Source organism: Drosophila busckii, chromosome X (assembly GCF_011750605.1).
Source record: "Drosophila busckii strain San Diego stock center, stock number 13000-0081.31 chromosome X, ASM1175060v1, whole genome shotgun sequence".
NCBI lineage: Eukaryota > Metazoa > Arthropoda > Insecta > Diptera > Drosophilidae > Drosophila > Drosophila busckii.
In genome coordinates, this window is record NC_046608.1 from 19,529,958 (window position 1) to 19,542,739 (window position 12,782).

The 12,782-nt window shown below is 37.1% G+C and overlaps 2 protein-coding genes across 4 annotated transcripts; one reads left to right on the top strand and one right to left on the bottom strand.

Moving 5' to 3' along the window:
- Positions 1–4,420: 4,420 nt before the first annotated feature.
- Positions 4,421–7,377, bottom strand: LOC108606482 (BTB/POZ domain-containing protein KCTD5). 3 transcript variants are annotated; one of them, XM_017996619.2, is made up of 6 exons: positions 6,947–7,377; positions 6,526–6,885; positions 5,420–5,605; positions 5,289–5,354; positions 5,038–5,228; positions 4,421–4,589 (listed from the first exon to the last, which is right to left on the bottom strand). In XM_017996619.2, the coding sequence occupies exons 2-6, from the start codon at positions 6,709–6,711 to the stop codon at positions 4,577–4,579; spliced, it is 642 nt and encodes a 213-aa protein (XP_017852108.1). In that variant the 5' UTR covers positions 6,712–6,885; positions 6,947–7,377; the 3' UTR covers positions 4,421–4,576. The 3 variants fall into 3 exon arrangements, with proteins under 3 accessions (XP_017852108.1, XP_017852107.1, XP_017852109.1); XM_017996618.2 differs by having other exon boundaries at positions 6,943–7,377; XM_017996620.2 differs by having other exon boundaries at positions 4,422–4,589; positions 5,289–5,345; positions 6,943–7,377.
- Positions 7,378–7,764: 387 nt separating this feature from the next.
- On the top strand, positions 7,765–8,627 carry LOC108606483. The gene is made up of 3 exons (XM_017996622.1): positions 7,765–7,911; positions 7,967–8,209; positions 8,270–8,627. The coding sequence occupies exons 1-3, from the start codon at positions 7,797–7,799 to the stop codon at positions 8,308–8,310; spliced, it is 399 nt and encodes a 132-aa protein (XP_017852111.1). The 5' UTR covers positions 7,765–7,796; the 3' UTR covers positions 8,311–8,627.
- Positions 8,628–12,782: the final 4,155 nt, after the last annotated feature.

Here is a 12,782-nt window from a genome sequence, read left to right on the forward strand (position 1 = left end):
CAGGACCTGCGACCAGCAACGTTTTCTCCACCTCCCCCACCCCCTTGCAGCCGCACTGAGCTTGATGGCATTTCTCTATAGCCATGTGCCCATTACGTATGCCTAGTGGTAATTGTGGTCATCTGTGCCACATTGTTTTCGGGGTGGAAAATCTCCACACATGTATATATGGATGTGTGTGTGTATGTATGTGTGTGTGATTTAGTGATTACTGCATATTAGAAGCCTTCTATGTTGATAACATTTTCGAGAGCTCAGCGCACAATGTTCATACAATAATTTACTTACTTGCATTTAGTCTTAAAGTAATTAAAATTAATAGCATTCATTTATTTTTGGAATTTTTTAATTATTTATTATTTACAATTTTAAAACTAATTTCTGACTGAGCTGATATTTGAACTGTTTCAGTTCGATTACTACGCAGTATACAAAGTAGAGAAAATGCAGAGTACAGAGTAGAGAAAATTAGTGCGAAGATTACAGCTCCGATTAAATTGTTAATCTAATAAATTTGCTAATGGAAAGTTTCCAAAACGTTAATAAATTCATCAGTTTTCATTATTATTAAATATTAAATTAGCTGTCAATCTATATATTAATTTTCTAATTAGTTGAAAAAATAAAAGTTTTTACTTAGTTGTTGTTGTTTATGAGAAATTTAAGCCAGCGCTTATAAAAATGTTAACTGAATAACTTTATCGTCAGTAAATAAATTTCTGCTCATTTTATTGAGTTCTTTTATTTTTATTTTAAAACCTTGGAGCACATTGAATTGATCTATATAAAAATAAACAGATTGTTATTAAACTTAAACAAATTAATTATATCTAGCGATCGAAATAAAATATTCAATGCTAATAGGCAACTTGACACATAAGCAACTAAGCTAAGGCTGAAGGCAGCATTAGCTATAATGTTTAATTATACCTGCAGTCAAAGCAAGACACTCACCCACCCACCCACAATCATACGATGCACATTGAGCGACGCTCTCGTTCAGTCGCAACAGCTCAGAGCGATCGAGAGTGCATATGAAAGAAAGTAGCGCTGCTCTCTCGCTAGCAAGCAAGCATTGACTGTCGCTCACGCTCTCTGAGCTGGTTGCGCTCTCAGCTTTCGTTCTTTCGGTCGGTAGATCCATGATACATTGTATTATGGTTAGATCAAAGTGTGGATCGTTAAATGCGCGCGCATTAGAGCGCTCTCTAAGCAACATAGCAGCGACGCTTCTCTTTTAGTCGCAGCAGCAGCGCTGAGAGATCGAACGACACGAGCAGTGATGATGTCGCTTAAGCTGCTTGCGCTCTCAGCTTCTGTTCTTGCACTTATTGTTAGATCAAAGTGTGTGAGGCTGGTGGGCTAGACAGCACGTAGGTCAGTTTCGTTTGGGCTGTAGACGAGTAAGCAAGCAGTGAAGTGAGTGCGTTGCTAAAATAAAAATACTATGTGAAACTAAGCGCATAGCTTCTGCTTTAATTATTTACATATTAATTATTTAATATACATACATTATAGACAGTCGGGCCAAGCTTAAAAAAGACCTAAGTGCATTGGTCTGCAATTGCTTGATACAATAATATAAGGTAGCAATTTACTTTGAGTGTTTCGGGTACTTAGCTTTAGTCGCTCTCGCTCACACCGTATACAAAACGAAAAGAGTGAGAGCGAGTAAACAGCAAATATGAAAAAGAATCATAGGGAACTCAAGAGCAGAATCCGCTACTTTATATTATTCTAACATATGCAATTGCATCGCGCAATGCGCGCTCTCTTAGCTTCTCTTTTAGTCGCAGCAGCTGCGCTGCGCTGCTGTCGCTTACGCTCTCTCTGAGCTGCTTGCGCTCTCATCTTTACTTCTTGCACTTAGATCAAAGTGTGTGTGAGGCTGGCAGCTAAGCCAGCAAACGAAGCCGCCCACGTGGTTCAGTTGTGTCTTGGTGATTAAGCAAGCAGTGAACGATTCGAGCTGCCAACTGCTAATATTATTTACTTACTCCAAACTTTATGCTCAATATGTTAAACTATTTATTATTATTTATTTCGGCGATTAATATGCTGCTCAGATATTTAATATTTAATTTAAAGTAAACAGTATGTAGCTGTTTGAAAAACAAAGTCAAACAAAGATTAGAAGCTTATACAGAATTTTTGGAAAGCGTATCAACTTCAATTAAAATCCTATAATATACAAAATTCTATCTTGCAAACTTGTCAGAAAAAATAATAAGAATGCTCAGTCAATGACTAAACTATTGTTAATCAATAAAAATTTTATATACAGAATTTTGTGTATTTACAATTTTATAACATTTTTGCAAAAAGCTTAAAATAAATGGAAAAATTGTAAGCTTCGAAAGTTGTGCAAAGGACTTGCATAGGTAGTAAAGCATAATAAAAGCTTTCAATATGGTTTGAAGCCAAAATTAAACTTGCAGCTTTTGATGTCCTCGCTGCTAGTGGATACAATTCAAGGACTAAGCTTTCAGTCAAAGTTCTGCTCCTAGTGAAATCCAATTCAAGCACTAAGCTTCAACTAAGCTTTTGTTTAGCTTGCCGCACGTCGTAATATTTAATAAAAACAACACATTGGTTTACAAAAAAAGGGTTTCAATATTTATTTTTTTTACGCTTTTGTTATTTTTTAATATTTTTTGTCATAAGAGTCATAAGAGCCTCCAGCATTATGTTAATACAACAAGGGAGGCGTTTACATTAAAATGTTAATTTATTTTCACATACATAGTATTTGTATAAATATTGGAGTTGTGTGTGTTTGTGTGTGTGTGTTAAATGTTGATTATACGATGAATTCTCTAGCGACTAATTGTATATATATATATTATATGTTAATATTGTAGGTTTATGCCAAGTCGAGCGAAAAGTACATCGACATCGAAGGAAATGAGAACACACCGGAGACAATTGAAGGTATGTACGACAATTAAACACACAGAGACATATTAACATAGACACTTACAAACTTACAGTATGTTTGGTATGTATGTGCGCATACGTAACTATCAATTGGTGCATTTGTTGATATATTGCTAAGTTGTTTGTTTGTTGCATTTAGGATAAACATATATCATTAATATATATATATATATTCAACCAATGTAAATGTAATCTACGTGTTTTGCTTACAATCGAAATAATTCAAAATTGATTACAAAGTGTAGACACTATATATATATATATACGCCAGTTGGATTTATAGACTTTTGTTTTTTTTTTTTGTGCAATTTTCACATAAATTCAGTCGTGATTCAAATTATTTTGTTGCAAATCTATGCAAATATATATAAATAAAGCTCAATGTAGCACTAGTAATGCAAGCTTGAGTACTAGATACAATAAACACTAGTCGATAATATAGTTCTTGATTATTAATCAGACATAAATGCAGCTCGAACAGAGTTTTGTTTTGTTTTTTTTTATACCAATTGTTTTTGTATATTAAAGTAATTAGCAATGAACACCAATGGAACGCCACGAACTCTCCACGCTCTCTTCCTCTCTATCTTACGTTCTTTTTGTTTAAATTGACGTACACGTGGCTTTTAATAATAACAATTTAATCAAGCCACACAATCTCAGTATTGCAATTAGTCTGCTAAAGTTTAGTGTGTTAAAAGTGTCGTAGTGGGGGGAAGGGGGGCTTATTGTATAATTATAATTATTACATATACACATACATATATAGTTAATATTGTATTTGTTGCTTGCTCTACAATAAAAGGATCTGTGTATCGATCCGAGTTTTAAGCACAAGTAAAACCACCTAAAGAGCTAAAAATATTATTATTAATATTTATTAGCTACACTATATAGCGTGCTTACACATACTTAGTATTTGTCATAATGTTTGCGGTCACACATACATTGTATTGTATTGTATTTTATTTAATTTAATTTAATTCATTTGCTTGCGCTTGCAGTTTGCATTTGCATTTGCTGCTGGCGGTGTCTCAACAGTTTTAAGCGTATAATTGAGCCCTTCACGTTCGAGTGGAAGGCAGAAAGGGAAGGCTAAATAGTTAAATAGTTTGCGTATGTAATGTTTATAAACTATATACATTATAAACGAACAGTTTTGTGAAAATTCAGCTCGCTGCTTCTACTACTCAGACGTTTTTTTTTTTGTCAAAAGCAAACAAAAAATTCACAATTTACATTCAAAAAACACAAAAATGCAAATTCATTCAATAAATTCCTATTATTGTTCTCTTTTGCAAAAAAAACAGTTACAATTATAATACAGAAATATGATTTCATGATTTGTCGATTGACTTGACTAAACTTAACGTTTGATTTGATTGTTTTGATTGGCGAGTTTAATATGCATAAACATAGCTTTCAGTTTTAAACTTAATTACAAAAAATTCAACTTAAATAAGTGTAGGCTTGTGGTGTTTGTTGTTGTTGTTATTGTTGTCGTTACGCTCTATTTGTTGTAACAGGTGTGCGGTTGTTGTTGTTTTGTTTGTTTAGCATTTGTTGCTGGCTGGATGATGATTGTTGATTGATGATGATTTGGGATTACATATTGACGCGTTCAAAGGTATAAGCATGTTTAGATTCCAAGACTGCAATTAGACAGAGAAGGTGTATGAGTGAGTGAAAGAGAGAGAGAGAGAGAGCGGGCAAGTGAGCGAGCAAGCGAGCGAGCGAGCACTAATTTGTTAAAAATTCGTATTAGAAGTCATTATCTTATACAAGCTAATACAGATAAAAGCATTAATCACAATTAGTCACATACTAAACACATATACAGAGTTATATATATATATAAATAAGCTGCTATTAATTGCATATTGCTTTGATTTGATTTCAATACTGCAAAGCAGATAATAACAATTAACAATAATTGAACAATCATTGGTATAGAACAGCGAGTCTGTTTGCCTAACTGTGTGTGTGTGTGTGTGAGCAAGTGTATGTATGTGTGTAAGAGATACAAAGCGCTTTGGACTAAGCGTTGTTGGGGTGTCTAGTCTTCTTTGTTGTTTGTTTTAAGCCTTTGGATATGCTTACATTCGCGATCCCTTCTGCTGCAACACTTTGGCACGATCGTTAAGCTCGAGCTCACGTCCGGCTGTCGAGCCGCACTCTTTGGATACCACACAAAGGAACTCATTGTTCTCGAATGGGCCATAGTTTGAATATTGCATGCCAACGCTAATTAGCTGCTCAAAGCGCCAGCCATCGGACAGCGTTGAGATCATCTATTCCAAAGAGAGACAATTTGTTAAATTAATTCAATCCCAAATGCATTCAACTGTTACCTGAGTCAGCTCCTGTTCACGACACTGCAGCACACGATAGACGCGCTTCTTATCCGCCTGTGGACGCTGCCCAAATGCAAACAATAAATTGAGTTCTTATTTAAATGTGGCTGAACAGATAATGCGCTCACCTGATCTCTGTTGCAAATGCATTCCTTAAGCAGCGCTATCAACTGTGTAACATTATAGAACTCCGCCTCCTCCAGCACACCCTCCTCGGAGACGCCATCGAGCACGAGTTTGCCATGACGCAAATAGTTGAGCACAGGTGCAAAGTACTTGGGGTCTCTGTCAATTAAATAGGCGCCAGTTTCATCCTGTAAAGCAAGTTGATTGATTAAAAGTCAGTAACAGTCGAATGTCTAATGTCAGTTTATGCTTTTATAGTTAGCAATTGCCATTTAGTTTATAAATTTTTCATTGTCTTGCGCTCAATGGTGAATTGCATGCAATGAATGAGATGTCGAAATTCTTGGCACAGTGTTTAGCAAAACAAAAAGAAAAGAGAAATGTGTGTTGTTGTTGTTGTTGACATAGCTCAAGGCACGCGCATTAGCCACCACCCACTAGGCTGACAGACAGACAGACAGGCAGGCAGGCAATGCATGTTATGCAGCAACAACAACAACAGCAGCAAACCAAGGACTTTTGGTTGTTGTAAAAGAATAACAGCAAACTTTGCTTCAGTTGATGTCAAAAACTTAACTAGTTTTTTACATTTAGGATGCACCCAGCTACAGTCTGAACTGACTAAAGTTTACCACACTGTATTGCCCACAACGTTGAACACATTATTTAGTCTCGCTCGCAGTTCACTAATCACCTTAATCGACAGTTTAAGTGAAGGTAATTGAATTAAACCAGATTGAACTTTTGATCAAATTGCAACGACTTGACGTGTTCATTAAATTGAACCACAAATCGCAGCTCTCGAGCTTGTATATATAATATATATATAGACATGTTTGGCATTAACAAAAGTGACTTGACTCGCTGGCTGCATACTGGGGTGACCCTGGAAAGGAATGCACCGAATATAGCAAAAGGGGTGGGCGCCAGGCGTAGGCGGTGCTGCTGCAGTTGCTTTTTATTGGGGGTTGCTTGGATTTTGTTTGATGTAATTGTTTGTGGAATGACCTGCATTTGTGTACTTTGCATTTTGCATTTGCGTAGTGATTTCCCATCATATTTACATTTATGAGCGAGAGAGAGAGAGAGAGCACAACAAGCTGCTTACCCTATCAGATACCAGGTCGCAGTCCTCCTTAATCAGACGTGATAGAAACGAATTTGGGTCACGGGAAAGCGTCGTTTTGGTAGTTAAAAAGTAGGTGCCACCTACATTCAGCTTGACCCATTGGTCTGTGCCCTGTTTTTTCAGCAAATTTGGGCTTTTGCGTGAGTTTATAAATACAGTGCTCATGGTTGATGATGATGAGATGCTGTTGTTGTTATTGTTGTTGTTGTTGTTGATTGTTGCTTGTTATTCTTATTGTTGTTGCTGATTTTTAATGCTGTCAATAATCGTTACTGCTTCCTGAATTTATAAACGCATAAAGCGCGCGCCTCTTCTTTGCTGCTGCTGTTGTTGTTGTTGCTGTTGATGGCCAATTTTAGTCAACATTAAAATTAACTTTTATATATGCATACATACATACTGCTGTTTGTTATATACTACACGTGCTTGCGTTGTCAATCAGCGTACCAGCTATGCATGTATGTTTTAATTAGATTTTTTGTTTAAATCGTTATTGTCGTTTGCACACAATTTGTTGCCTTGAAAAAAAAGTGTCTTTCTTCTTGTATTTTGTTTGTTTGCATACGTGTGGCTGTGTGTGTATGTGTGTGTGTCGCTGCTTCACTTGTCTTCAGCTTTTCAACTCATGCTTTTATTTTTCGTTGTTGGGCATACAATTCTGTTTTTTTTTTTTTGTTTTTTTGCACTACTCTACTGTATAACTGCGCCCGTTTATGCTCCGCCACGTTTTGTTATGTCCAATTCATTTGTGTCACCGTTCCATTTGCAATGATAATGCGAGAATTATTTTCAATGAGTATTAAAAACAAAACAGCAACTCTTTATTTTCGTTAGCAAGTGGATGACAGTGTGTTGCAACGCGCAGAGTTGCAACAACAGCAAATTTATATGTTAGTGCATAGAATTAAATAATTATTATTTAAACATAAAATGCAGTTAAAAAGCAAATTTATGTTAACTTTGTTTAATAAAACTAACATTTAAAGTATTTGCTAGCAACTATCATCGCTAACAGCAAGTAGCGAGCAGCATTAACAGCGCGCTTAACAGTGTCTGTTCGCAAACCAAAGCTGCTTGCTATGTAAGCTGCGCGCGTGCTTTTTGAAAGTTTGCATAGTATGCGTGCATAACTGAAAGTGCGTCATGGCTAAACTTTTAGCGTGGCGCCTGCGCAAATAACTTAAACAGTTGTCAACGCATTTAGTTGTTGCGCAGCTTTTGAAACGTCTAGACGTAAAATCAGTTTGACAATGTTTAGCAGCAAGCAGTGCTTAGTAGTAGTGCTAGCAGTACTTTTAACTTTTGCCTGCGTGCAAGCAACGCCTATGCTATATAGACGTAATCCAGATGAAAAGTATGAAGCGGGTATGTTTTTTGCTGCAACTGCATGCAGTTAGTGCTAACTGTGTTGAGCTTACAGACTTGGTGGCCGTCTCCTCAACGGTTATACCACTGACTGTGCTCGAGGTTAGCTACGGCGTGGGCGGCAAGCCAAGTGAGGAATATAAAGCAGCTTATATACGCAAGCTGCGGCAACAGGTGCTGAGGCGTAAAGGTGCAGGAGGAGCCGCCGCAGAGGCAGAGGCTGCGTCCATTGGCGAGGCAACAATCACTGAGCTATTGCCAGCAACTGCTCCAAGTGATGCAGATGCGCTAATCACTGGTATGTTGAGCCTGCGCTTATGAACCACAATTAACTTAACTACTCTTGCACCTCTTGCAGTCAAGTCGCGTCAAAAGGCACAGGTCAAGGCCACCAATTAGCCAAGTCTACAACTCAATAACAAGCTGTTAACTGTTATTCGCAATCGTTGTTGTTATGTCAGCGTAACGCGTTGCGTTGGTTGTTTAATGGCAATGATATCATTGCGTAGCTAATAAACTATAAATAATACATACGAACAAGTTGCTATACACCCACGACTTTGACTGATCGGCGAGCTCTGTTCGTTCGAAAGTTGTCTGGACAAAGATCGTCTTCAGTTGAATTTTGATAAACGTAGGCGTATATACTAGTTAAATATTTACGTACGTACAGCTATTAATCAACATAAAAAAGGCAATTAAATTACTCAGCGTTGCTGCTAAAATAAATATTTACATATATTGCAGCAGTTAAATTTGTACTATTTTTTTTTTTTTTTTTCAAAATAAGATAGGTAAATTAAATAAATAAAACATATTTGCATATACAAATCAAAAATAAAATGTACGACGTTTTTAGCTAATTAAAAACTATCAGCATAAATTAACAAAATATTTTTAAAAATCTTATATTTTTATAAAAACAAATGCTTTTGTTTTTCACTTCTCTGTTATTTATAATCTTTTTTCAACAATAAGTAAATTATCTATATATGTTTTTAATTTACAAAATGAATTCAGAAAACATTAAATAGGCTTTAATTATCATTTTTATTATATGAAAAGATTTGTGCAGTTTTTTATGAGTAGTATTAAAATACTACTAAAATATAAAATAAAATAATTATTTTCATTATATGAAAAGATTTTTTTCAGTTTTTTAAATTTATGAGTAGTATTAAAAGAATAATATAGATAATATAATGAAACTGTCATTCTATAGAATATATATGTATATTATATAGTTAGCAGGGAGATCAAGTATTCTTACTATTATACCGTTATCTAGGCTAAATTATTTACAAGGCTATAAAGTCTGTCAATGTATATTTTAGTGCCCTTAGTGCTTAACTCTTTTTTGATAATTGAAAGTCTCTTGAAGTTCTTAGGAATAATTGCTTTTGTGACAGCTTTGACAATTTGTTGCAAAGTGAAATGTATTTTGTTTTTTAATAGTTAGTTGAGCTGCTTGCCACTCTTGTAGTTACATTTTTGTCAGAGTTTAATTTGAGATGCCCACTTCAGTCGCAATTCCAAATTTAGCAACTTAATCTGCTCTGCTAAATAGAATCTGTGTGTGTGTTGGTATGTGTGTGTGTGTGTCTATGCATAAGCGCTAGTCTAGCTCAGACGATTCCATTTAAAGAGCCCTCTTTAGGGGCACTTAGTAGTCAACGAGCACTTGAATCATTTTTTGGTCACAATATGTGGCATGCTTCATAGCCAAGTAACAAGGCGCTCAGCTATATACTATATATATATATGACTGTGTGTGTGTGTGTGTGTGTGTGTAGAGCAGGCAACAGCTAAACCTCAAGCTATCAGCTAATTTACATCCTGCGCTGCTGCTTCTCTAAATGGGGCCAAAACCCAATGAGGCAGAAAATGTCTCGAACCTCAGCCTTAGTGCCAGCAAGTCAAAGTGTCGCACGTACGTAGAGTACATACACACATATATGGACGGACGGACATACAGACGGACGTACGTACGTACATATATGAAAAGCAGCCAACTTTCCCCACAAATTTCCCTTTGTCCGCAACAGATGCCAAAAAACTTGCTAAAACATGTTTAGCTTTGTTTGTGTCATCGCTGCTTAACGCTCGCTCTCTCTTTCACACTCAACAGCTATCTCACTCTATTTTTGGCTTTGGCTTTGCGCTCTAGTGTGAGCAACGGCAAAATAATAATTTAAAGAGAATGCCAACAACACAAACTACAAAAAAAAAAAAAAGCAACGCCCAAAAAATTTATTTGTAGGCACTTCCAATTTTCTCACATATGTGTGCATGTGTGTGTGTGTGTGTGTGCGGCATAGTTTGCTGCCAATGATGATAACGATGATATGCAAAAAAAAAAAAAAAAAATCAGCTGCCACCTTTCGCTTTGACTCTTGTTGCTGCCGCCCCCCTGTGGCGCATTCATAAAGTCGGAAAGTGGCTTTCAACCAATCTGCGCCATGCAAACGAAATGTAATTTGCAGCTGCCAATACACAACACACACACACACACACGCCCAGAAATATGCATAAGCTGAGCGATAACTGTATAATTTGCAAAATTCAATTAAATACATTTTTCCAACTATTGTCTTAACAATAAGCAAGGATTTTCTTTCTTTTGAATTCAAATCAATATTTTCACCCACTGAAACGGGACACACCCCGCCGCTGCCTAACAACAACAGACAACAGACGCTCTGCTCTGCCTGCTGTGAAAATTCAGTAAACGGCATTTTCTTTTGTAGTTTGAACTGAATTCCAATACGAGATGATGATGACGATGATGATGATGCTGGAATTGATTAGCTTATGAATTGAAATGTAGATAAGACTCTAGCAAAAGAATTTGCACAGCTATCGACAGAGCTTTGTATCGCTTACTTAGACTCTACTGTATGCAGTTATTTGTATACACTTTACATATTTTATTAAAAATGCGTATTCTAAATTGCCAAAGGGTATCAAAACATTTTGCTGTCTGTATGAGCGGCAATAAGTCAGTCAAAAGTGAATTGCAAAGTTGGCTACAGCTAAATTTAGCTTATTAATTAATTGCTTATGAAATTGTAATTAATATACACTTTAAATTTGTTTGGCAAAGTGTATTTAAAATTTGTGCAAATGCTTGCCACTCTATAAAGCGATTGCAATTTGCTTAAAGTGTGTTGCGCAATTGGGAGAATACAAATTTACTAATTAATTAATTATGAAATTATAGCTAAGCCTTTAATGTAGTCAGCTTACAGTAGTTGGAAGCAACAGCAGCTGCATAAAGTGTATTTGCAACGTTGGCTGCAGCCAAATTTAGCAAATTGTGCGTAAGAATTTAATGTGCCCATTTAACTAAAATTTAAATTTTTTTAAATTTAATTGAAGTAGCAGAAAGTCGCATCAACGACTCCAAAGGGCATTTGAACTGAGTCAAAGTGTATACGCAACGTTGGTTGCATCCAAATTTAGCAAATTGTAGCGAAGAATTTAATGTGCCCATTTAAATTTAAATTTGTTTGTTTAGAATCGCATCAGGTACTCCACAGTGCAATCGAGCTGAGTCAAAGTGTATACGCAACGTTGGTTGCATCCAAATTTAGCTAAGAATTTATTATGCATATTTAACTAAAATTGAAATTTGTTGCATTTGAATAAGCAGCAAGTTGCAACGAGCTGAGTCAAAGTGTATTGGCAAGTTGGCTGCGCCTTAAATTACTGTACTGCTTACTTTATTTAGTTATTAATAGGGGCGTGTCTAGTCATTTGACTCTTGGTAAATCAAGAACGTAGCCTCAAAAGAAATTAATCATATATAGCAAAGATATTTGATCAATCGAACAAACTGACAGTGGGGAGGGGGGGGGGAAGACGAGAGATTTTTACATAAAGCACTGCAGGCGCTCTCAGAGTTTTGCCCAGACCTAGAGCTGAACATGAGGCTGAGGCTTAAGCTAAGCCCTGAGCCTGCCAGCTGGAGTGGTGAGAGTGAGTGAGAGTGAGAGTGAGCGAGTGAAAGTCGAGTCGTGAGCAGCAGCAGTTGGTGGGTGGGGGGTGGGTGGTTGGAGTTGGAAGCCACAACAGCCTCGACAATGACGATAACAGTGGCCATGGGGCAAAAGACGATGCCTGAGCAGAGAGAATGAGCAGTGGGTGGGTTGGGTTGGGTTGGGTTGGGTTTGGCTGCTGGCCGAACAGTTTTCTCTGGTTCGCTGCGCAACTCTGTCTGACCTAAGCAATGTCCCCAAAGGATTCAATTAAATAAGTTGGCAGTAGGAACAGAATGCGCATAATCAAAACAAATCAACACGTGGTTTGCCCTCAAACTACAAACTGTAGACCCAAAGCCAAGCAAGCCGAGCCCAAAAGCTCCAGCGCACTGCGCAGCAGCTAACTCGCTCGCACACTAACGCCAGCTCGCTCACACACGCTTAGCACGAGCACAGTGCACAGTGCAGTGCAGTGCAGTTCGATTTGGATGCAACGTTCGATTAATTAAAAAATCAAAAGCAAATTACAAAAAAATTAGCAAAGAAATTGCAACGAGAATTACTGAGAATTTTTTTTAGAGTTCAAGCGCAAGAGAGCGCGCGCGCTCGCTCATTCGTGAGCGAAAAGAAATGTTGCGACGAGAGCTAAACAAGACAAACATTACGTATACGCAATGTTTGGCATGCGAAAAACGCCTGCGCGCTCCTTTGACATTGAACGGGCAGCAGGATGCTGTAAGCCCAAAGCCACCATAGAACCACCCAACACACACACACACAGAGACAGACACACACACACACACACAGACACAAACAGTTGCGTTGTTGTTGCTAAAGCGAGCAAGCAATACAACGAGCTAGAAAGAGCGCGCATTAAACTGAGCGCTCGTG

Bases quoted from the DNA above. Each gene is read 5' to 3' on its own strand.
- LOC108606482 (XM_017996619.2), bottom strand. From the start codon at position 6,711: ATGAGCACTGTATTTATAAACTCACGCAAAAGCCCAAATTTGCTGAAA. The intron at 5,355-5,419 runs GTGAGCGCATTA...GCATTTGGGCAG, and splicing joins GCATTTGCAACAGAGATCAG to CGTCCACAGGCGGATAAGAA. The intron at 5,229-5,288 runs GTAACAGTTGAA...TCTTTGGAATAG, and splicing joins GTGAACAGGAGCTGACTCAG to ATGATCTCAACGCTGTCCGA.
- LOC108606483 (XM_017996622.1), top strand. From the start codon at position 7,797: ATGTTTAGCAGCAAGCAGTGCTTAGTAGTAGTGCTAGCAGTACTTTTA. The intron at 7,912-7,966 runs GTATGTTTTTTG...TTGAGCTTACAG, and splicing joins AGATGAAAAGTATGAAGCGG to ACTTGGTGGCCGTCTCCTCA. The intron at 8,210-8,269 runs GTATGTTGAGCC...CACCTCTTGCAG, and splicing joins TGCAGATGCGCTAATCACTG to TCAAGTCGCGTCAAAAGGCA.